Source organism: Heteronotia binoei, chromosome 2 (assembly GCF_032191835.1).
Source record: "Heteronotia binoei isolate CCM8104 ecotype False Entrance Well chromosome 2, APGP_CSIRO_Hbin_v1, whole genome shotgun sequence".
Taxonomy (NCBI): domain Eukaryota; kingdom Metazoa; phylum Chordata; class Lepidosauria; order Squamata; family Gekkonidae; genus Heteronotia; species Heteronotia binoei.
Genome location: NC_083224.1, coordinates 190,996,298 through 191,021,149, shown reverse-complemented (window position 1 = coordinate 191,021,149; position 24,852 = coordinate 190,996,298). Strand labels below are relative to the sequence as shown.

The window sequence follows — 24,852 nt, the reverse complement described above, 5'->3', positions numbered from 1 at the left end:
GGGGGGCAACAGTGGGAGCGGCCCCTTCCTCCTTTCTGACTGCTCCCTGCATTTAATAGCTGCTTGGTGGCAGGCAAACATTCAGTAGGTAAAGCTTGGACTGGCACGGGGATAAGCGATGGGCAACATATCCCCAGTTGTCTGGGGAGAAGGGGCAGGGGCCAGCAGTCCTAGCGGTTCTTGTCCCATCCTAGCCAGGTGCCCACAAATACCTCTTCCTCCCTCCCCCCCCTCTCGCTTGCCGGCCCCGTCTCTCAAGGGCAGACTGCCAGACCACACAGTCTACACTCCAGCCACAGGAGGCCAGCCAAAGATGCGGTTCTGTGGCCTCCACCCCACAAGAGGGCAGAGGGCCACGCAGCAAGAGGACAGCCACACACTAGAACTGCATTCAGGCTTCATTTCAAACCACATCATTTGAAAGGTGTCTCTGATAACACTGTGAAAGATACCCCCCCCCCCACACCAGCTGCCAGACAAGCACCAAGCACTCTTGCCAAGTCACATGACGGAGGATCCCCCCCCCCTTCCACCTCCAGCTTCCTGCAGGGATGACGTTTCAGACCACAAACAGCAGCAGTAACAACACGGACCAAGAAAGTTCAGTTTATTTCAACAGACTTTTAGGCAACGAATACAATGACCTTTGCTAAACATGATGCACGATTGACCGCGTGTCTTACATGGAGCAAGAATGTTCTGATTTCAGTGAGGCGGTTCTTGCAGAAGTGAAATAAACCCCTTCACTGCCCCCCCCCTCCAAAAATCCCCTTGAAGCTGCATTTCGCCCCATCCAATATTTTAAGTGCCACTCCAGGAAAGCTGCACTCACAAGATCACACCCCCCGGACTGCTCTGGGGTGGGTTCCTGAACTTTCCCTTGATCGGCACTTTCTGGGACAAAACGGACAGCGTTCGAAACGTTCTGGTTTAACGCATCTTGAGCATCAGGGTTCCGAAATTCATTTTAAACCTGCCTTTAAAAAAAGCAAACACTGAAGTAGCCCTTGTAAACATACGATGGAACGGAAAGCCACCGTCCTGCAGGGGGAAAAGGAAACACATGAAAACAGAAGTGGCAACTCAGACAATGAACGACACCTGTAACATTTTGCCTTTTTGCCCAGAGAAGGCACTGGGCATTCAGCGGACACACGTCAATCATCTCTCAGGAGTGTCATGGCAAGAAGGGGCAAGGGACACGTCTCCCCCAAGCAATGGGCAGCCACGCCAGCTCTCTCCTCAAGTCGGATGTAGCGGTCACCTTTGAAGGGTGCGCGGCTCTGGCCTCCCTCTTGCAGACAGCTCTGGGGCTGTGGTGATGAAAACCAGCCTGTCAGGAAGGAGCTGAGGCTGAACCCAGTCTAAACTGCAGCTTGATTTGGTCTGACTCCAGCGACAGGCTCACCGCATCCTTTGCTGCCTGGAAAAAACTACTCTAGCTCTACATACCCCCCCATTTTCTCTCGCAGCTCTACCGCACGACATAGTTCAGGCACCCATTTTTAATTGTCTGCCCTCTGTGTGAAAGGATATCCTCTCACCCCCCCGGGTTGTCCCGGTCTTTCTTGACCAGGGGGGCATCAATGAAACGGGGGACTTGGCAAACATTGCCTCTCCGGGGACCGTACAGATGACGGTCGCTCTCGCTCTTCCGGTAAGGCTGCAGCACCACCAAAGAGGGCTTTCAAGACACCCCTAAAGAAGAGGGGAACGACAACCTGGGATTTGTTAGAACCACCAAGTGGCGCAGGCAATTCTCCAGGAAGCCACACTTGGCTTCTGCTCTCAAAGCTTCAAAAGAAAGAAAGAATACGGTGCAAATGCATTGGACCTTCTACAGCTCAGAGACCAAAGCGGCTGCTCTCTCCAGGCCTCCTCCTCTCAGGACAACTGCTACTTACAATATGATCAACACTCAACCAGGTAAAAAATCAAAATCAAAACATTCACAAGGTCTGCACTAATGGTTCAAGCGCTGGGTTTGTGGTGCACGGTCAAGGGCAGCGTGAGCGATCCCTCTCCTAGCCAGGGAACAAGTTACCCCCACTGCTCCCAAGACAGCCTCCAAGACGTTCAAGCACCCGATTTAGCTTCTGTTCTTGTCTGTGTTCGCTGGAAGAATCTCACTGGGTCCGTAGCTGATAATCTAGAACAGAAAGCAACATTCCGCTGAGTTCGTTTTCCCTGCAGCCCCTCGGGCACAGAGGACGGGAGGCCAGAAACGGAGCCCCCCCGCATTTCCCTGCAGCCCCCGTCACCAGCACCCGGCTGCTAAGGGATAAGGCATCGAAGTCGCCTCCTATTCCATCCCCCTTCCTGCCGAGGCCTGAAAAGGAAGCAGCGCGCACAGGAAGCGGGAGCTGTGTTGTCTTCTGCTCCCAAGCCCCAGCCTGTTGTCTCCGCATGGAGACAAATCACCCCTCAACGCCTATCAGGGAAGAGGCCTCCATCCCTCCTCCAAACCCCACAGGGAACAAAGCAGGGGAACTGTCCTCCCGCCTACCTCCATTCTGGGTGATGTAGCGCACCCACGGCAAGGCCTGATAGCCGCTCTTCTCAATGATTTTCAAATAGCGCACCTGGGGAAAAAAGCGGACAGTGCTGTTTCTCTCACCCTGTAGCTGAAACAGGAGGAGAGCCAGTTTGGTATAGTGGTTAAGTGTGCGGACTCTTATCTGGGAGAACCGGGTTTGATTCCCCACTCCTCCACTTGCACCTGCTAGCATGGCCTTGGGTCAGCCATAACTCTGGCAGAGGTTGTCCTTGAAAGGGCAGCTGCTGTGAGAGCCCTCTCCAGCCCCACCCACCTCACAGGGTGTCTGTTGTGGGGGAGGAAGGTAAAGGAGATTGTGAGCCGCTCTGAGACTCTTCGGAGTGGAGGGCGGGATATAAATCCAATATCATCATCTTCTCCTTCTGTTTTGGAAGTCCTCAACTGAGGGGGATCCTCAGACTTCCTAAGATGCCCCTCTGTTTGTTTATTTATTTAGTATATTTCTATTCCTCCCATTCCCCGTAGGGCTCAGGGCAGAGTACAACATGTAATAAAACAATAAAACACAATAAAAACATTCTATAAACGAACAACTCGACAGCACTCAGAACATTTTCCATATCATCACAATATTGTCCAGCCTGGCCATCTCACATCGTGACAAGACATTATCCCATAGATGGCAGATATTATTCCATTTTATAGCGCAGGTGAAGTGCCAGCAGGAGAGGCCAACCAGATCAAGAATAGACGCTTGCAGCCTCAGCTAAAAGCCTGGCGGAACAGCTCCGTTTTACAGGCCCTACAGAAGGCTAATAAGCCAGGTAGGTCCCGGATCTCTGTAGGGAGCTGATCCCACCAGGTCGGGGCCAAGACTGAAAAAGCCCTGGCCCTAGTTGCTTTCTGGATGGTACACCCCTATTCCCAGGAAACACAGAGACCCACCAAAACGAAACAGTGACTCACCTGGATGCCAGAAGTGGTGAAATAGGGGATCTCGAACTTCACACTAATGGGCGGCTTCCCCTCTTTGTCCTCCGCTTCGACACTCGGGAGCCCAAAATGGGCCCTCATCAGGTACTCCTTCCCGCCCTGCAAGGTGAGGGCAGGGAATCAGAACTTCTCACATCCCCCCCCTCCAAGGCTGCCCTGTGGCTCAGAACCTCACTTTCCCTCTCTTCCCCGCCCCTCCCGCTCCAGTGTGCTGTTCTGTTCCCCCTTGCTGCCGCCTTTCCCATCAGAAAGGCAAAGCCAGCCACTGGCCTGGAACCCCTCCATGAGTGAAAAGGCATTCAGACAGACAGGCAAGCTGCCTAGAGAAAGGGGAATCCAGTCTCAAGCCCCATGAAGCCTGGCATTTTCAAGGGGGAGATGCAGTCAACCCCATCCCCACAGACACAACGGAAAGCCCACTTCTGACCAATCCCCCAGAATTCCTACTGATTCCCCACTGCAACAGCAGTAGTTCTGGCGGAAAAGCCCCTCCCTCCCATCGGCTTACCGGGAAGGACTTGACAGACCACACGACCGCGCTGTTCTCCGGCACCCACTTCACACTCCCAACGGTGGTCTTGAATTTGGGCGAGTCGGCATCGTTGGGGACAGGAATGTGAATCTCCACGTTGTTAGCTGTGGATCTGCGCTTAAACTGACTCTTGGCCTAAAGCGACCAAAGCACTTCAGGTTAACTCCCTGGTCTCCCGTAACAGCAGAACTCAGGGGCATCCAAGGAGGGACAAAAGGAAGTAGTTCTTAACTCAGAGCGCTTAAAATGTGGAATTGCAGAAGATGCACTGATGGCAACAGGCACAGAGGCCTTTAAAACGAACAGAGGCAAATCCATGGCTAATAAAGGGAACCTCCATACTCTGAGGCTGCAACACTCTGAACCCAGAGACAGACAAGCAACTTCCACGGAAGCCCTTGGCCTCTACGCCCTCCAAGGCACCTGGATGGCCACTGGGTAACATTGAGAGGAAACACAGGAAGGGAAGGCAACAACAGCTATTGGCACTAAACAATAACCCAATTACAAATGCAATTCAAATGCATATCTAGGATCACTATAAGCCAGGGGTCCTCAAACTACAGCCCGAGGGCCAGATGTGGCCCGCAGAGGACGTTTATGCAGCCCGCCGGGTTATGGCAAAATCAGACCGGAAGTGACGTTCGACCTAAACTCGCGTTAGCAACGCACACTTCCGGCACTGGGCTGAGGCGGTGGAGACAGAGTGTGAGGCGATACCGAGGTGAGGTGAGTTTCCAGGCCGGGGTGTGTGGTATTGGGAAGAGAGAGAGAGATGCAGAAGACAGAGAACTGACGGCCCGCGTCCTTGTACAGTAACGGCAGCCACCACAACAGACAGTTTTTGTTTTTACTATAGTCCGGCCCTCCAACAGTCTTGAGAGACAGTGAACTGGCCCCCTATTTAAAAAGTTTGAGGACCCCTGCTATAAGCAAAGGACTGAGTCCATAAGAGTCCATAAGAGAAGGCGAAGTGGGTGATTTTGCTGCACACTAAAGGAGAACAAGTACATGTAAGAGAAAAAGAAAAAAATAATTGATATAGCAGCATATAGGGGCATTATGCCTCTCTAGCAAATGAATAACAGTCCATTACCTGAAGAAGATTCTTCTCTAAACAAAGCATAGAAATCCAGAGCCTTCATCTTCCATTTCTCCCTTTCTGCTGGACTGTATTTTTAGACTCTGCAGTATTTTTTTTTTTGCTGTTATTGTGAGTTTTATTCTGCAGTGTTTTTAAGAAGGCTGCTTGCTGTCTATGTTTAAGTCCCATACTATTTATAGTATTATTGTATAACATCATTCAGATTTTTTGGTAACTAGTTGTAATAGGCTCAGGCTGAGTGGGCTGAAGCTGAACCCAGCGAAGACAGAGGTCCTTTGCGTGGGTCGCGGCGCTCTGGGAAGGGAAATAGCTCTCCCGGTCTTCGATGGCGCGCCATTGAAAGCAGCGCGCCAGGTAAAGAGCCTGGGTGTTTTACTGGAGCCTTCACTGTCGATGGAGGCCCAGATAGCAGCCACTGCCAAGTCAGCATTCTTCCATCTGAAGCGGGCAAGGCAGTTGGCTCCTTTCCTTGAGCGCCGGGACCTCGCAACAGTGATCCATGCAATGGTCACCTCAAGATTGGACTACTGTAATGTCCTCTACTTGGGGCTACCTTTGTGCCGGACTCGGAGACTGCAGCTAGTGCAGAATGCGGCGGCCAGGCTGTTGTTGGGACTCCCAAAACGGGAACATATACAGCCGAGGCTACGTGGACTGCACTGGCTGCCGATCATATACCGGGTCCAGTACAAAGTGGTGGTCATTACCTTTAAAGCCTTATATGGCCGAGGACCTACCTACCTGAGGGACCATCTCTCCCCGTATGAACCCCAGAGGGCACTGAGATCAGTTGGGAAAAATCTAATGACCATCCCCGGGCCGAGGGAGACTAAATATCAGAATACTAGGGTACGGGCATTTTCAATCGCGGCCCCTACCCTATGGAACCGACTCCCCGAGGAGGTGCGGGCCCTGCGGAACCTTGATCAGTTCCGCAAGGCTTGCAAGACCGCCCTTTTTAAGCTCGCACACCTGGACTGTTAAGAAGATCGGCAATTAAGCATCCGCCAATGCGGTTTAAGACCATACCGCTGAATAACTGCACTTACTGGACTGTTTTAATGCTGTTAAGTTAATGTTTACTGTTTTATATTGTTAAATTTAAAGGCTTTTAACCACTGTATGTTTTTATGAAATGTTGTTAGCCGCCCTGAGCCTGCCGAGGTGGGGAGGGCGGGATAGAAATAAAATTTATTATTATTATTATAATAAATTAATGATATTAAAAACTTCTCCAGTTGGTTAAATATAATAATACAAAATTTGTTAAAAAAAAAAACCAGACACACATTTAAATGGGGTTTGTGATTGGTTTATTGTTTCGTGTCAGTCCTTCTCTGAATTTGGGCCAGTAAGTAAAACAGGATGCTGGACTAGACGGGTCACTGCTCTGATCCTCCAGGGGTTATACTGATGTTCTAATGAGAATCTGTAACTTTGTATGAACAATAAAAACATTTAAAAATGCTTCTGTGGGAATTAAACCTGCCAATTCCTGAGGTGTCTTCAGACTGCTGATTTTGATTATTCCTAAAGCGATGCGTTTCTTTTGCTTTTATGGGGCTCACGCTGGAACCCACCCTGAAATTGGTTTGCATCTTTCACATTCTTGACTGTTTCTATCTCAACGAGCAGCAGCAGGACACCTTTCTGCCAGGGCTAATCAGTTTCAGGAAACAATCTTTAAAGGAAACTGGCTTGAAACACTGACGTTGGCATGAAAAAGTCAAAAGGGGGCTCAAAAGACATCGGAAGCACCAACCTTGATCATGTACTCTATACGGCTGTGGGAATGCTTCTCTATGACTGATTCGATCCAGATCAACGGCTTCACCTGTTTGCAAAGAGGCACAAACACCATGACAACCGATTCTGATGTTCGAGAGACGGCTGCCAGCAGGCCCAGCCAGAGGAGTGCAAAATACACAATGACCTCCCAGAGGCACTTGGCTTGGCTCGTACGCCTGAAAGGCTTCTCTGAGCCCCTCGTGGCAGATCCCAAGCGGGTCTTCTTCAAAGGCTTTGGAAAAACAAGCTCTCTTCCCCCCCATCAAAAGTTCTAAACTGGCTTGTGTTTTTTGCTGGCTTAAGCACAGCCATCACACTTTCGGCTCTGCACATCTGACGAAGATTTTTCAGAGGCCTTCCAATGAAGAAGAAGAGACCAGCTTCACACCCCGCCCTTCACTGAGTCTCCCAGTGGCTAACCATCTCCTTTCCTTTCCCCTCTCCTCAACAGACACAGGTGGGGCTGAGAGAGCTCTGTTGAGAGCTGCTCTTGAGAGAGACAACTCTGACAGAACTTGTGACTGACCTAAGGTCCCACCAGCAGCTGCACGTGGAGGAGCGAGGAATCAAACCCAGTGGTTCCAGATTAGAGTCTGTGTTCTTAACCACTAGAACTGGCTCTCTGAACCACTCTCTGAAGCCCCTGTGCAGTCATATTGAACTAAAACACAAAAACAAGATACTCCTTTGGTAGGAAACGTTCCTTTTCGCAAAATGTGCAGAACTACAACCGGGTCTTGTGAACTGCAGAAACTTTCTGTCACAACAGTTCTTTCTGAACTAATTCTGGTATACTTTGCTTTTACTGCTACTGTTGCTAACAGTGCAATAGTAATTACATGATTGCTTTGTTGCTTACGATGCATTCTAAGACAGCAATCAATATTACATTCAAGTCTGGCCAAGCACACAATGCATGAAAAACAGCTGTTCTAAGGACTTTGCTAGTTGGCTAGCATCCAGATGCACTCACGTGAGTATTCAGGCGGTAGGACATGAGCTCAAACTCCCCGTCAGGTGGGATAAAAGAAATGGTCCGGTCGTTTTCAAAGCGAGAGAGACGCACACACTGGTGGAACTTCACATCCTCCAGTTCCACCGATTTGCTTTTTCCACCTGTCAGAAAAGACAGCAGCAGACACAAGTGAAGGAGAACTACTGAGGGCAGCCCTGCATCTGACAGGTGGCGTTTGCAACAGCACTAACTGCATCTCTATAGATCAGACTCAACATTCAGACACACGTGAAGATCACGTGTTCTTATGTGACACAGAGTGTTGGACTGGATGGGCCACTGGCCTGACCCAACAGGGCTTCTCTTGTGTTTTTCTGTGACACAGAGTGCTGGACTAGATGGGCCTTTGGCCTGATCCAACATGGCTTCTCTTATGTTCTTATGTGACACAGAGTGTTGGACTGGATGGGCCATTGGCCTGATTCAACATGGCTTCTCTTATGTTCTTATGAGACACAGAGTGTTGGACTGGATGGGCCATTGGCCTGATCCAACAGGGCTTCTCTTCTGTTCTTATGCGACACAGAGTGTTGGGCTGGATGGGCCATTGGCCTGATCCAACAGGGCTTCTCTTCTGTTCTTATGTTTATTATTATAAATAAAATTTATTATTATGTTCACTGGGTGCTCCTCCCACTGCCCCTTCCCAACAGGGAGACAAGGCCACCCTGTCTGAGGCAACCTTCTGTCTGGAAGGACTCTTACGGGAACCTTGGCAGGCAGGCAGACAAATTTGTACAGACATACTCACGGCCCGTGTTGTCGAAGAGAACTTTATCGTTTAGGCCAAGACGGAGTTCCGGCATTCCAGAAAGAAAAACCCTCATTTTGATGGATCCAACTATCTCGCTGCGCAGAACGTTTCCATTGGCACTCACCTGTAGCAGGAGGAAGGAGTTGCTAGTCACAGCCTGACACTTTTGAAAGAGGCATCACATTCATTCAGTGGCCCTGCCTGCGTGGCTCACTCTGCCCCAGACCCAAGGCAACACACACCAGCCAAGCGAGAGGAACCCCACCGGTGTGGTGCGGAATGAACGGTGGATGCAGGAACTCCTTTGCCTATTAGGCCACATCCCCCTGATGTAGCCAGTCCTCCTGGAGCTTACAGTAGGCTCTGTACTAAGAGCTCTGTAAGCTCCAGGAGGATTGGCTACATCAGGGGGGTGTGTGGCCTAATAGGGAAAGGAGTTCCTGCTACAAAAAAAGCCCTGGGTGGATGTGAGCGTTCAGTCTTATGGTTCTCTGCCTACTTTAGAGCTGATTTTGCAGCAGTTTAAATTCCTACACAAGGAGTCCAGCCAGAAAAGCCTCTCCTAACGGGGGGAGGTTCCAGTAACGGTCACTGTAAACAATCTTTCAATCCAGGAACATTTACAACTATAAACATATCACCAGCATGCACAAAATGCCACTTTGGAAGGTCACCTGGGCATTCCTGGGTCCAGTAGATGTTTCCCCTCCTCAAGATGCTCCACCTGAGCTGTCTTTTCCAGTCCCAGCCCTCCCCTCCTGGACCCAGAACTGCCGCCCAGGCCTCTCCAGCTGCCTTCTGGGACAGCTTCATAAGCAAAACCTTTTGCAATTTTTACTCTGAGAGGCACAGACACACAGTTTTGCTAAAGCAGTCACTGGACTGACCCATATTGTAACAAAAGGAACAAACTGTATAAAAGCAACAACTGTCGATACAAGTCTTGGCTTGCTGCTCTGTGTTTTGAAACAAACCATTTATTATCAATATTACTGACAGAAAAACGCTACACACGAGATGCCAGATTTTAACAACACGGGCAAAATTAAATACCCAGCTTAGCACAGAGACATTTTGGATCTGACCAAGGGTAGCCCCTAATGGAAGGCTGCTGATCTCTGAGGCTCCAACTATACAACGATTGTAAAAGCTGGAGAGGGTCTGAATATAAATGTGAAGGAAATGCTGGGCATTCTATTACTGAGTTCAAGGCTTTCTCTAGTGTACTGCAGCCTGAAGAAGGCAAATGAAAGGGATAGTTACCTAGGCCATCCATTGGTGCTGCTGCTGCTGTAACATCAACTCTCTATTGTAATTTTCCCAAATCTGACATCTAGTGTGTAGTGCTTTTAGTCAATAATACTGATAATGAATTGTTTGTTTCAAAATACAGAGTAGCAAGCCAGGGCTTGTATCAACAGTCGTTACTTTTATACAGTTTTTTCCTTTTGTTACAATACCACTTTTTTGTGTAGCCATCTCTTTCTGTATAACTAGACTGACCCAGGGCAAGAGGGTTTTTCAATTTACTCCTTGTCCCCTTGAATTACACCAGGACTACTTGAGAGGAACATTCACATTGCTTTTAAGCAGACAGAACAAGTCAGAGAAAAAGCTGCATATCCGGACTCCGAGTACCAGGCTGGGTCTGATAGGCTGACAGGAGTTACTCTTAAGAGCGGGCAGGCTCTCTTCAAAGGAGGGGGAGGGGCCTCAAAGGACACAGCCCCCCTCCCCCACAGCCTTTGAGCAGGTGAGGTGCCCCCTTGGCTCACCAGGGCCCTGTGAAGCCACATCCCTTGGCTCACCAGGGCCCTGTGAAGCCACACCCCTTGGCTCACCAGGCCCCTGTGAAGCCACACCCCTTGGCTCACCAGGGCCCTGTGAAGCCACACCCCTTGGCTCACCAAGGCCCTGTGAAGCCACACCCCTTGGCTCACCAGGGCCCTGTGAAGTCATACCCCACCAGGCAGGCCCTCCTGCGCTTAGGCTACACCTGCCACATCACCCCACCCAAAAAGGCCGCAGTGGCCAGCAGGGCTGAGGAAGGCCTCTCGGCTCAACAGACAGGCAGCTTCTTGGCTCCATACAGAACAGCTTCCTCTGTCAAGGGGCGCTCCTAAGTCTCTGTACATCAAGCAAGTTGCTACACCCAAAATCTGCACCCACCAAGAGGTTCACAGACTCTATGACGTCCAGGAACACCTCGTTCTTCCGGTACTTGATCCCTTCCGATCGCCACGACACAGCATTGGTGACCGTGGCGGGGGGCCGTGGAGCTCCTGTGTCCAGCTTGTGCCCTTCCTGAGTTATGTACCTTCACAAAACAAGCCCAAGAGGTTCAAAAGGTTAATACCCTGTTATTTCAGCCCTAATTTTAATTTACTTACTGACTGGGGGGTGGGGTGGAATGGGGAAGGCAATAGCCAAACGGCATCAAACCACCCTCACGCTTCTGGAGCAACAATCTTGTTACCCGCGTCACGTATTTACAATTGGCCCTGAGTGCCTGCAGCCTCAAGTCGTTTGCTAACCGATGTAACCTTTGTGAGCCTAAAGTTCAGGACTGACTCTTAAAGACAGTTCAGTAGCTGAAGAAATAACTGATTTATTATTCTTAAATCACAAACAGTTATTATTATTCATTCATTTTTTGATCAGCTTCCCTGGTAGCTGGACTCAGCGTGGTTTACATCAAGGTGCACACAGAAAACAGTTAAGACCAGCATAAAAGTCAAACATCAGAGTCCCTAAAAAGCAGATGGCGTCAAAAACTTGACAGTGCCACCATCTTGTGATGCTATGTAAGCCCCAGCGGTGCCACAGTCTTGGGGGGGGGGGGGGTAGCATGGGGGGGTACCAAGTTGCACCACTGCTGCCCTCAGCCAAATGCCTGGCAGAACATTTCTGCCTTATAATAATAATATTCTAGGCTACAGATTAAAGTGCTACAGTTCGATATATGTATAGGATGGCTAGGTGTCATTACCCGGGTTCCATCTTAAACGCGAGTTGACAAGAGGGTGGTTTTGCAAGCCCTACGAAACTGATTTAGGTCTCGCAGGGCTTACGCCTCCTCTGGTAGTTGATTCCACCATTGGGGAGCCATTGTAGAGAAGGCCTGCTCCCTTGTTGTTTTCAGTCTGGCCTCCCTTGGTCCAGGGATTCGTAGAAGATTTTGGGAACTAGATCTCAGTGCTCTCTGGGGAACTTACAGACCTTGCTAAAAGACAGTAAATCCTGCAAGGTCTGGGTGGGATTTGGCAGGCAGTTCCCGGCCCCAGATGTGTGCGGTTACAGTCTTAAAAGCTCGCTTTGAGAGCTTTAATGAGGATTATCAAGCTGCACCCTGGCTTACCTGTTAAGTTTCATTTGAAAATTTTCCTTTCACTTAGATTCCAATTATTTCATTTGGAGGACACAGCGGGGTGGACTGGATGGTCTCTAGACCAGGGGTGTCGAACTCATTTGGGCTGGACCTGTCGTAAATGGGACTTTGTGGAGCCGAGCCAGGCGTGCTATAAAATGCAAATGCTAAAGCCCAGTTGTAGTCAAAATTGAAGTGCAGCTGGTTGCTGAGGCAGCTAACCAAAGACTGAGGTTTTGGCCTGTTCCGGATGAGGTAGCCTTCCTCCTAAAAGGTGATCTCTGCGTCTGGGGCGGTATCGGGTCTAGCTTTACAGGTATACAGCCTGTACACTGCTGTTGGCTCGCCATCCGCGTTTCTGATGCTGCATTGCCTCTGTTTTTATACTGTTTATGTTTTTCGTATGATGTTTTTAAATCTGTAATAGGTCTAACTTTCTGTTGTAAGCTGCCCTGAGCCCGCTTGCGGGAAAGGGCGGGATACAAGCCTAAAAATTAAATCAAATCAAATACAACAGGATGATGCACATTTAACGGTCAACCGCAGCTCATCCTGAGAAAGCATGAAGCGCTCAGCTGTTTCCAATCACGTTCACAGCAGATGCAGCAGCAGAAGGCCTTTGCGCCCTCTGTCAGCTGCCCCTGAAGGCTGCCCTGGATTCAAGTACAGCAGCAAGGAGAGAATATATCTTGGCACTACTGAAAGGGTGTCACCGGCTACGAATGAGTTTCCAGGCACAATTCAAGGCGCTGGATGTTACCTTTACCGGTCTGCTCTTTGAAGAGAGGACGGGCACCTCACTCCACCTTTGGCAATGAGGCTGCGACATTCTCAGCCACAGCATTTGACATCGGGCACTCCCGCCCTGAAACCACTTGCCTGATAGCTACACCTTTTATGCTGCCTTTCTTTTTCCAGGCTACCTGACAACGCTTTGAAGTTTTTCTGCTGCAGCTATTGCCATCGGACTGACGTTACTACTGCAAGGTTTATTTGTTTGCAGACTACACTATGTTATGAGTCAGTGTCTTATTTGGTACTTTTTAAAAAAGTTGTAAGCTGCATTGAGGAGCCTGTGGGTATAAACAGCTCGAACCAGCAAGAGAGTCAGTGTCAGTAAAACCACACATCAACCTGAAACTGCCACCTTGTGTCATTCTGCAGGAGAACAGAGCAGTCCGGGAGAATACCTTGATTGTGGCATGGGATGCAACAATCGCTGCAACGACAGCAGATCCAAGGAAGCAGCCGTGTTGGTCCGAAGCGGTTGAACAAAGCAGGAGTCGAGTTTCACCTTTAAGACCAACGAAGTTTCATTCAGAATAGGTAAGCTTTCATGTGCTAAAAGCATACTTCTTCAGATGAGTACTTTATTCCCTTGTTTGAAGTGTGCTTTTAGCACATGAAAGCTTAGATTCCGAATAAAACGTTGTTGGTCTTAAAGGTGCTACTCGACTCCTGCAATGACAACAGCAGGTATCACAAATTTCTCTGCCCTGTCTTATACTTTGCAATCCACTTCCTGTGTTGTTTATAGTCTTTGGCTTAAGTTTGTTGTTTGCTAATTCTGTCATCCTAATCCTGTTGGATTGTCCACCGTCTAACTGCACCTCTTTATACCCTGCAATCTGCCTTGAGTCTCACCAAGAAAGGGAGGCTACAAAGAAAAATAAGTACTTACTCTTGTAAAATTTTACTATCTGTTGTCTGAGGGTATCCAAAATCCATAAGTTCATCTAAGAGCTCGTAAATGATAACAAAATTATCGCGAATGCTCTCTTCTTCCAGTTCTTTGAAGTATTCAGAAAATACCTGAAACATCCAAACCAGATGAATGAAGTCTTCCATTTTTAAAGTGATCCAACTAACAAGAACCTGACAGAAACGCTCCCAAAGATGAGCCTTGTAGGGGAAATTATCAGCACAACATTCTACACAATGTCACACACAGTCCTCTTGAGATTTCACCACCCCACTGCTCAAGACTTCTCTGGCTTCTGGCTTTTCAGTCAGGCCTAGAGTTGTAAAAGCCTGGAGATGGGCTGTCCCCCTCCACCCACGGACTTTCCCCCGAAGTTTCCAACAAAGAAATTGAAAACTTTGATGGAGCACCGGGGGAAAAAATAACCAATGAAGGATTTTCTGTCTTTGAATGAGTGAAAAACAGTTGCACTTACCTGTCACTGCGTTCACTGACATTTTCTTTGCAGATGCACATGGGGACTGCACCTGTGTGGGCTGATCGTGGGCAGGATTTCTCTGAGCTACCAGCTATTTGAGGGGGCATCTCTCCCCTCCCCCTGAAATGGTCTTTTCCCACTCAGAACAGCCTGTGAGTGCTTGCAACAGGGCGGTTGGGAGGGAGGGAAGGAGGGAACGTGCGTCTGCACAGAAGACATGGATGAACAAAAGTTACAGGTAAGTGCAACTCTGTTTTCATCTTCCATCCTCAGTGCAACCCCACATTGGGACACTAGCAAGATACTCACCAAAGGAGGTGGGCGAAGCTCTCACTGGAAAAGTGACTGGAGAACTGCCTTGCCCAGTTTGGTGTACCAGCTAAGAATGGTGGACTCTAATCTGATGAACCAGGAGGTTCGATTCCCCACTCCTCCTCCCCCCTCCTCCTCCACATGCAGCCAGCTGGGTGACCTGGGTTCAGTCACAGTTCTCTCTGAACTCTCTTAGCCCCACCTGCCTCACAGGGGGTCTGTTGTGGGGAGAGGAGGGGAAGGCTATTGTGAGATTTCCTCAGGCTGTGAATGGTGGGGTATAAATCCAGTTTTCAGCACAGAAAACTTCCCAAAGCAACGGGGCGCACAAGCCAGGAAAATTAAAATGCAGAAAAGCCTATTCATTTGAACACAAATCAGCTGGTGCGAATGCTGCTGAAAGGTAAGGTAGAGTTTGAGGGGTGTTCTAGATGGGAGGAAGGGCTGTAGCAAGGGGGGACAGCTCCTTCAGGTGGGTTTGACGCCTTCTTAGCTGCTGGAACTGCTGGAACCAACCACGCAGATGGTGGACTGGAAGGGGAACCAACAGGGTTGACTGGCTCAAGGAGGGCAGTTTCAGAAATCCTGAGCTAGGAACCCACTCGGACAGGCCTGAAGCAGACAAAGCATTTCCCCTCCAATCAGGACACCCTGTCCAAATGTGCCTTAGGCATAAAGCCTTGGCAAACCATGCAAGTGACCACATTGTGCAGCTCTCCCAAATACATGAGACAGAATTCGTGCTCATCACGTTGGGTCATTTTGGTCCTGCACTTAGTGCATTTCTGAAAAAGCTCCTTGGAAGCCACTGTGAGCATCACAAGTGTGTGTTTGTGGGGTGGGGGATGGGATGGGAAGGACTGAGGGGCAGGTCAATGAGAGTCACCTCACTCCACCAATACTTAGCCAGGAAAAAGACCTCTTCAAAACTAAGAAGATGACTAAAGCCAGAACAAGAAACTTTAAGAGGAAGAAAAAGACACCTAGCGCAAGTAGAGGAACAATCAAGAGGACGCCGCTTGCAGCAAGAAAGGGAACGGAGGGAGAAGAGCATGTGATGGTTTGGATGTGGAAAGACTGCTGTGTTGGCTCTGGAGGGGGAGGGGTGCCCTCTAGAAAGCTTTTAGCTAGAAGAAATCCTGTCCCTGGCTGGCCTGGGAAGGTGCAGTCCCAGTGTGGGATTGGACTGAAGATGGAAGATAAATGATTCTTACAAAAAGTTTTCTTCTTACTCAAAATGTATAGCAGACTCCCCCCCCCCCGCCCTCACCTCCACCAATTTCTCCAGAGGAAAATTTGGGCAAACAGTAAATAAAACTATCAAAGATTTCAGGATTTCACGGCTGGTAACATCATTAGGGTTTGTAGAATCTTTCGGGATCAAGTGCCGTGTTCTACTGGAGAAAGTTTTCCTTCCGAGAAGGTCTGAGCAGCACAGCAGCCAAGAAGGTCTGAGCGCCTGCTCCGGCTGCAACGCCACTGAGGATGTTCGCAGCTGAGAACGAAACGTCTGGAAGGAAAACTTTCTCCAGGAGAACACGGCACTTGATCCCGAAAGAGTCTACAAACCCTAACAGTAAATAAAACTCATGATTCCCACCCCGCCCCCAATTTCGGAATAAATGAAAGGCTTTTTGAAACAAGATTTTACTCAAAATGTATAAAATGAATTTTTTTGACGTGTGACAGTCTACAGTATTAGATAACACTATAGTGTATACTGTAGACAAATATAAAAATATTTTCAAGATGGTATATTTTAATGCAAGAAATTTTGGCAATAATTTATATGCTATGATGTGTTTTAAAATAACACACTATCAAAGGCTTCAGTATTGTTATAAAGTTTAACTATATCCACATATGCCAGTGATCCTACCTACAGCAGCCATAAAGACTTTTCTGTCCAAACAATATGGTTTATTTGGTTCACTGCCAAATTCAACTATTTTTCCTTTCGACATAAATAATGAGACAAAAGCTAAGGTAGCACAGGGTAAGCAGCAGTTTAGAACTACCTCTCAAGTGATGGGTTTATTTACTCTTTTTCTTACAGAAAATCATGGCATTTATACTTTTCAATTCCATAAAGATCCCAAATGGAACAAGTTCATATCCTAAGGCATAAATGATACATTTTAAGTTCTTAAATTATGTCTAGATTTTTTTTGTGAAACAAAGTACCGCATATGTTCCAATTTTTTTAAAAAAACTTCTGGAGATGCAGCTTCGACATTTCCAGAGGTTTTACATTAGGCCCACGACAGAACTGCACACACAGAAAACTTCACAAGAAACCTCAGACACTATCTTTCAGAGTTGGAACAAACACTTGACTGAACATCACACTCACCTGAACAACCTTGTAGAGAAAGGAGAACACTAAAGACACACAGGCATTCTTCTTGGATGTTGCAACAACTAGGAAGTCATGTTCAGGAGCTGGCATTCAAAACTGGGTCCTAATTCATTCCCTACAATTCTCTGCTATCTTGGGCTTGATTCTCACCAACAGGAAAGCAAGGTAATAAGGTGAAAGTAGTGGGCACCTGGGTAGCAGCAGTGATTGTGTAATTTTGGAATTTGCAATCTTGGGGAAGGGAAAAGCTGTACAAAGTCAGATGGATAGGTTGGACTTCAGGAAAGCAAATACTGACACACTTAAAGTTGCATAGGGTAGAATCCCATGGTCAGAAATACTTAAGGAGTTCAAGAAGGGTGGGAGTTTCCGAAAAGTGAAATATTGAAGGTACAATCACAAATGATTCCTATGAGAAGGGGAAATGGGAGGAGCCAAGGGGGCTCCATAAACAGCTTTCTAAGGACGTGAGAAATAAAAAAAAAATTGTTTAGGAAATAGGAGGGCCTTATAACCAAGGATGAATATAAAACCACCAGTGCTCATAGAGAGAGAGTTAGGAAAGCTAAAGCTCAGTGTGAGCTTAAGCTAGTGAGAAATGCTAAAAACAACACAAAAGTTATTTTCTTAGGTTCAAAGTAAGAAGAGGAGCAAGGACATGGTAGACGCCTTGAAGGACAGGAAACTGGAATTGTAGCAGGTGATGAAGAGAGGACAAGACTGATCAATTCCTGCTTTTCCTCAGTCTTCTCTTGTAAGGGAAAAGGTGCTCAACATGGCAGAAACAGGACACATGATGAGGGGAGGGAATTGCAGCCTTGGATCAGCACTGGGGTAGTACATAAACATCTAGTTTCCTTAAATGAAACCAAGTCCTTGGGGCCAGATGAACTGCATCTAAGGGTACTAAAAGAAAGCGATATACGGAGGAGCAAGGAGTCCACTGCCAGAGCGGCCAAGTGGGCCTACCCTTCTCTTGGCTGTACTACTTTTCAGTTTCAGTTGTCATGTGAGCACTTTAGCAGAAGTTCTGGCTGGCTGCCCAACAGAAATCTGTGGCTAAAAAGCTCCCTCAAAAATGGCTTGCTTTTAAAAGGTCAGCAGGCAGACTCCCACTAGTCAATGCGGGTAGCTGACCACTGGCCTATGACTGGAGTAACCTGCCCTCAAATCCCAACTCTGGGTAACCTCAGGCTAGTTGTTTTCTCTCCATCAAAACTGCACGGTTGTTACAAAGATGAATTGAGGGGAGGGAACCGCATACCTCATCTTCGACTCTCAAGAAGATAACTGAGATAACAGCCCAAAGAATAAAATAAAATTCCTTCTAGTCAACTATGTTCCCATCAGCATTTTGAAACTATGCCATCTTCCACTTGTGCTGATGCCAGCATGTCCCACATTCTAGGTTGGCAAAGGATACGGTACAAGTTGTTATGCTTAATCCACATAAAGCGGACCCCTCCATGCGACAGAATGGGAGAAAGCGTGCCTTCTTCTTCCTTCTCCATAAGAATTGGCATGAAATGTTCCACTTCGGACATGTCCACATCTCCACGATAATTTCTACAGATGAGCACCTACAAATGAAGCGGAGAAGAGGAGAATAAGACCCTAAAAACCTTGAAGCAAAAAGTCCCGAATGACAGCTATGCTGCAGGTCTCCTACCCTAAGAAATCACACAAGACCCAGAATCTCTCACCTGTGGAAGCCTAAGGAAGAAGACTGCAGATTTACACCCCGCCCTTCTCTCTGAATCAGAGACTCAGAGCGGCTCACAATCTCCTTTCCCTTCCTCCCCCACAACAGACACCCTGTGAGGCGGGTGGGGCTGAGAGAGCTCTCCCAGAAGCTGCCCTTTAAAGGACAGAGTCTCAGAGCGGCCTACAATCTCCTTTCCCTTCCTCCCCCACAACAGACACCCTGTGAGGCGGGTGAGGCTGAGAGAGCTCTCCCAGAAGCTGCCCTTTAAAGGACAGAGTCTCAGAGCGGCCTACAATCTCCTTTCCCTTCCTCCCCCACAACAGACACCCTATGAGGTGGGTGGGGCTGAGAAAGCTCTCCCAGAAGCTGCCCTTCCAAGGACAGAATCTCATATGAACATATGAAGCTGCCTTATACTGAATCAGACCCTTGATCCATCAAAGTCAGTATTGTCTTCTCAGACAAGCAGCGGCTCTCCAGGGTCTCAAGCTGGGACCTTCTGCTTCCCAAGCAGATGCTCTACCACTGAGCCACTGTCCCTTGTGGACAGAGCGGCCTACAACCTCCTTTCCCTTCCTCCCCCACAACAGACACCCTGTAAGGTGGGTGGGGCTCTCACAGCAACTGCCCTTCCAAGGACAACTCCTGCAATAGCTATGGCTAACCCAAGGCCATACTAGCAGCTGCAAGTGGAGGAGGGGGGAAATCAAACCTGGTCCACGTACTTAACCACAACACCAAACTGGCTCTCTGGAGAATGAGTTGGGTGCCAGAGAAAAACTGTGGCCAGTGAGGGGTCCCTCAGCGCTTGCTGGCCAGCCAAGGTCTGCAGACATTCCCCACTAGTTCAGGGTGTGTGTGTGAGTGACCCAGCACTGGAGCATGCCAGGAGGGTGGTCCCCTAATTCAACACACACCATGCCCCACAAGTCCTGCTGTGCTCCTCGTCCCTCAGCCTCCCCTTGTCCAAGGGGCGGGGGGGAGGTCTCCTCTCTCCCCCCGCCCCCTCTCTCCTGGTATCCCCCAAGGGTCTACTGAGGGAGTTGGCAGTAGAGTTGCCAGCCTCCAGGTGGGGCCTGGAGATATCCAGGTAGGGCCTGCAGATCTCCAGTTGGCAGAGATCAGCTCCCCTGGAGAAAAAGGCTGCTTTGGAGGGGGGGGGGAGGACTCTGTGGCCTACCCTCCTAAGTCTCCTCCCCACCCCAATCCCCCCTCTCCCTGCTCCACCCCCAAAGTCTCCAGGGTTCCCCCAACCCAGACCTGGCAACCCTACTGCCACCGGGAGGCTGGCATCGCCACCTCCCCCGGCCTGAGAGCCTGGCTGCTGCCGCTACCAGCCCCTCGAGGGCCGCACCTTCCCCTTCAGGTCCAGCACGTAGACGGCGCTGGCCGACATGACGAGGACCCCTCCGCCCGCCTCAGCTCCGCCGGGGGCTCTCCGCCCGCTTCCGCTTCCGTCCGGCCCCACTTCCGGCAAAGGCCCCGCCCTCAGCACCGCCATAGAGCGCCCCAGCCGCCTAGAGCGGCCCCCTCCGGCCGGAAGAGAGTCCTCGTGAGGGGGGAGGGAGTGGAAGTCTTAGAAGAAGAAGAAGAGGATTCCACACACACACACACCCCTCAAAGCCGTTGGTGCCGCTCTCAGGTGGAGCAGGCGATAGGGTTGCCAAGTCCGATTCAAGAAATATCTGGGGACTTTGGGGGTGGAGCCAGGAGCAAGGTTGTGAGAAGTATCATTGAACCCCAAAGGGAGTTGTGGCCATCACACCTTTTAAATAACTTCCCTCCATTGGAAATAGGGTTGCCAAGTCCAGTCCAAGAAATATCTGGGGGTACAGCCAGGAGACTCTGGCGGTGGAGCTAAGAAGCAAAGTTGTGGCAAGCAGCATTGAACTCCAAAGGGAGGCCTGGCCATCACACCTTTTAAATAACTTCCCTCCATTGGAAATAGGGTTGCCAAGTCCAAGCAATACCTGGGGACTTTGGGGGTGGAGCCAGGAGCAAGGGTGTGACAAGGACAATTGAGCTCCAAAGGGAGTTCTGGCCATCACATTTAAAGGGACCGCACACCTTTGAAATGCCTCACCTCCATTGGAAATAATGGAGGATAGGGGCACCTTCTTTGGGGGCTCACAGAATTGAACCTCCTGGTCCAATCCTCTTAAAACGTGGTGGGTATTTTGGGGAGAGGCACCGGATGCTATGCTGAAAGTTTGGTGCCTCTACCTCAAAAAACAGCCCCCCCCCCCAGAGCCCCAGATAAATTCTCCATAATATCCTATGGGAATCAGTCTCCGTAGTGGAGTGCTCAGCAGACATTTCTCTCCCCCACCCCCAGCTTTCTGATGCACCTGAAGCGGGGGGAGGGCTTCCAAACTGGGGGATCCCCTATCCCCACCTGCAGGTGAGGGGAGGCCATTTGCATCTCTGGCAGTGGCCTATGTGGAGGAGGGCTCCAGAGGGAGGCAAAAGGCTGCCATGCCTCCCCCCGGTCCTGGTCCCCTTTCATGGGGGCGCATTTTGCATTTCCAGCCCAGCCTTTTTGCCCGAAGGAGCCCCAGGAGGAAGGCTGCAGCAAAGCATGTGTTGCATTAATGCTGGGGCACCAAAGCCCCCACCCCACTTGTCTAAGGATGCCAAAATGGCCCAGGTCTATCTAGATTCCTTGCTGTGTAGGGATGTTTGTGCCTGGTGTGGCAAGGGATCTTGTTGTTCTAAATAAGCATAAGAACATAATAACATAAGAGAAGCCCTGTTGGATCAGGCCAATGGCCCATCCAGTCCAACACTGTGTCACACAGTGGCCAATATGTGTGTGTGTACACACACACACATATACATACATACATACTGTGGCTAATAGCCACTGATGGACCTCTGCTCCATATTTTTATCCAATCTCCTCTTAAAGCTGGCTATGCTTGTAGCCGCCACCACCTCCTGTGGCAGTGAATTCCTCATGTTAATCACCCTTTGGGTGAAGAATTACTTCCTTTTATCCATTTTAACCTGAGTACTGTGTGCAGTTCTGGTTGCCGCACCTCAAAAAGGATATTATAGCATTGGAGAAAGTCCAGAAAAGGGCAACTAGAATGATTAAAGGGCTGGAACACTTTCCCTATGAAGAAAGGTTGAAACGCTTGGGACTCTTTAGCTTGGAGAAACGTTGACTGTGGGGTGACATGATAGAGGTTTACAAGATAATGCATGGGATGGAGAAAGTAGAGAAAGAAGTACGTTTCTCCCTTTCTCACAATACAAGAACTTGTGGGCATTCGATGAAATTGCTGAGCAGACAGGTTAAAATGGATAAAAGGAAGTACTTCTTCACCCAAAGGGTGATTAACATGTGGAATTCACTGCCACAGGAGGTGGTGGCAGCCACAAGCATAGCCACCTTCAAGAGGGGTTTAGATAAAAATATGGAGCAGAGGTCCATCAGTGGCTATTAGCCACAAAAAATTTTTGCCACTGTGTGACACAGAGTGTTGGACTGGATGGGCCATTGGCCTGATCTAACATGGCTTCTCTTATGTTCTTATGCTCAGCACAGGGAATGACAGGAAGCATTGGTCTTGTTGCTCTCCATAAATGGTTGTCGAAAAGTGAAAGGTAAGAAATGCACCCATGGGGTCCCTTTTGTTCTACTAGGGTTTTGATTAAGACAATGCAAAAGCTTGCTGTTCTATCATATTATAAAGTATGAAAGGAAGTAGCAAATAGGCACAAGTTGCTGGGCCAACTAAAAAGCAGAAGCAGCAGACGCATCTCCCAGGGAGAAGCTAACCACAAGACCTAAGATATATGCCTGTTCATTATTAGGAAAGCCGTGTCACAAGCAATGCTCCCGCTAAGCTGTGGAGTCTTGTGAGAAGAAATCCTACTTCGTGAACTACTGGCATGAAAGTTGTGAGCTGCTGAATAAATTATTGTGCTCTGGGGTCATCCTTCCTGAGCTAAGACAAAAATCTGTGAGCTAGCTCACACTAACTCAGCTTAAGAGGGAACACTGGTCACAAGCCAAGGCTGCTGCTTTAGGAAAAGCATAACTGATTATAAATCAATCACCTTGCCCTGGAGCAAAGCCAAGCTTGGGGGAAAGGAACTTGGTGGGGGGACCCAAGGAATGGCCATCACCAGTTAGGTGAGGATGGGGGGAATATTGGAACCTTTAGTTAAAGGGGGAGCAATCCAAGGATGAAAACCCCAAAAGACCAAAAAAGGAGCCCATTAAGAGGCACAAAAAAAGACAAGTAGGGCATAAGAAAATGGGTGTCATCAGTGTGCCCATTAGGAAGAAGTGTCACGTAACCCAAGGGGCAGGGGATGAATCCCCCCAACAGGACACGGTGCAAACCACAAGACTCCCCAGTGGAACAATCATGTCCATGCAAGTCCCAAGGGGAAAGGGTATAAAGACCAGAGCTCACCAAGTGAGTTCCTTTGCTAGGGATCCAGTTTGGTGTGAGTGGTTCACAGTGGTGGTGGACTCTAATCTGGAGAACCAGGTTGATTCTCCACATGCAGCCAGCTGGGTGACCTTGGGTCAGTCACTGTCCCTTCAGCTCTCTCAGCCCCACCTACCTCACAGGGTGTCTTTCATAGGGAGAGGAAGGGAAGCCACTCTGAGTGGAGGGCGGGCTATAAATCAGTATCTTCTAGATCTCTCCTGCCCAGCATTCCATTTCCAGACTTGGCGGGTAAAGGGTGTGTGCAGATACATCAAGAGAAGGGATGGGCATGAACTGGGGAAATGGTGGATCCAAGTGGGCAGCTGTGTTGGTCTGAATAAAAAGAACAAAGTTGGGAGTCCAGTCAAGCACCTTGGAGACCAACCATGTTTTATTCACAATATAAGCTTTTGTATGCTAGAAGCACACTTCATCAGGCAACGGTAATGTTACTGTTAATGTTGTCTGATGAAAGCTTACATTCTGGGAAAATGGTGATTCATGTTGGTTTGTGGTTCATTTGACTGCTCAAACCCATGGTCCATTCGATTTCCTTAACTGGTTCATGATTCATTTGGCTTGGGAGGTGGTAGAACAGCCCTTTTGTGAGTTAGAGATGCCAGACTCTGGCAGTCTTCAGCAGACTCTCCTCCACCAGCCCTCCAAGTTTGGCAAAGATGGGATTTGGGATGTCTGAGTTTTAGCCTCCCCCAAAGTAGGTGTCCCCAGGAAAGCTCAGCTCTAGCTTCAGCAAGGAATACCTGCCCAGCTGGGAGACATTTTAAAAAATTGACCCACTCTGTGTGGTAGGGTTGCCAATCCCCAGGTGGGGGCAGGAGATCCCCCTGTTTGGAGACCCTCCCCCCGCTTCAGAGTCGTCAGAAAGCGGGGGGAGGAGAGGGAAATGTCTGCTGGGCACTTCATTATTCCCTATGGAGATTTATTCCCATAGAAAATCATGGAGAATTGATCTGCGGGTATCTGGGGCTCTGGGGGGGCTGTTTTTTGGGGTAGGGCACCAGATTTTCAGTATAGCATCTAGTGCCTCTCCCCAAAATACCCCCCAAGTTTCAAAAAGATTGGACCAGGGGGTCCAATTCTATGAGCCCCAAAAGAAGGTGCCCTTATCCTTCATTATTTCCTATGGAAGGAATTGAAAAGGTGTGCCGTCCCTTTAAATGTGATGGCCAGAACTCCCTTTGGAGTTCAATTATGCTTGTCACAGCCTTGATCTTGGCTCCACCCCCAAAGTCTCCTGGCTCCACCCCCAAAGTCTCCTGGCTCCACCCCCAAAGTCCCCAGATATTTCTTGAATTGGACTTGGCAACCCTAGTGTGTGGGGAAAAGGGGTCCCTCAAAGCCTCCCCTAAATCAGCCACATAGCAAACAATAACTGAACTAGCTCTTCCCTCTTCATGGTGCAAAACGAAAGCGGCTGTGTCATGGGATGGTCTGCTGGTATATAATCTGCTTCCATAGAGCAGAATGGGAGCCCTGTGGTTGGCTCCCAGAGCTGCCAATCAAACTATGGACCCATTTTGGATGGTTCTAGGGCTCTCCACAAGTCCACCCTCAGCATTGCCTGGGAATCAATTGAACCAGGCTGTCTGGAGAATGAACCATGGAAATGAACCACCGTTTAAAAAAAATGTTCATTTTTTTGTTTTGGGAAGGACATGACCAAACAAATCCATTCGAAATGAACCATGAACCAGCCTGGTTTGTGCTTGAACTGCGGTTTTGCAGTTTGTGCCCATCCTTTATCAGGAGAATTAATTTATCATACGTTGTATTCAA

The 24,852-nt window shown here is 48.9% G+C and overlaps 1 protein-coding gene across 1 annotated transcript; it reads right to left on the bottom strand.

The window, feature by feature from the left end:
• Positions 1–590: 590 nt before the first annotated feature.
• On the bottom strand, positions 591–20,076 carry AP1M1 (adaptor related protein complex 1 subunit mu 1). Its single transcript, XM_060232740.1, has 12 exons — positions 19,962–20,076; positions 18,326–18,482; positions 16,897–16,964; positions 13,733–13,863; positions 10,854–11,001; positions 8,682–8,808; positions 7,889–8,031; positions 6,890–6,961; positions 3,999–4,157; positions 3,464–3,589; positions 2,507–2,582; positions 591–2,149 (listed from the first exon to the last, which is right to left on the bottom strand). Exons 1-12 carry the CDS (start codon positions 20,001–20,003, stop codon positions 2,127–2,129), a joined length of 1,272 nt encoding a protein of 423 aa, XP_060088723.1. The 5' UTR covers positions 20,004–20,076; the 3' UTR covers positions 591–2,126.
• Between the last annotated feature and the right edge of the window lie 4,776 nt (positions 20,077–24,852).

What these genes read in the sequence shown, in the direction of transcription:
- AP1M1 (XM_060232740.1), bottom strand. Translation starts at nt 20,003, where the DNA reads ATGTCGGCCAGCGCCGTCTACGTGCTGGACCTGAAGGGGAAG. An exon ending in TTCTCTACAAGGTTGTTCAG is followed by an intron (nt 13,864 to 16,896) that starts GTGAGTGTGATG and finishes TGGATGTTTCAG; the next exon opens with GTATTTTCTGAATACTTCAA. An exon ending in GATAGTAAAATTTTACAAGA is followed by an intron (nt 11,002 to 13,732) that starts GTAAGTACTTAT and finishes TGTTTTGTGAAG; the next exon opens with GTACATAACTCAGGAAGGGC.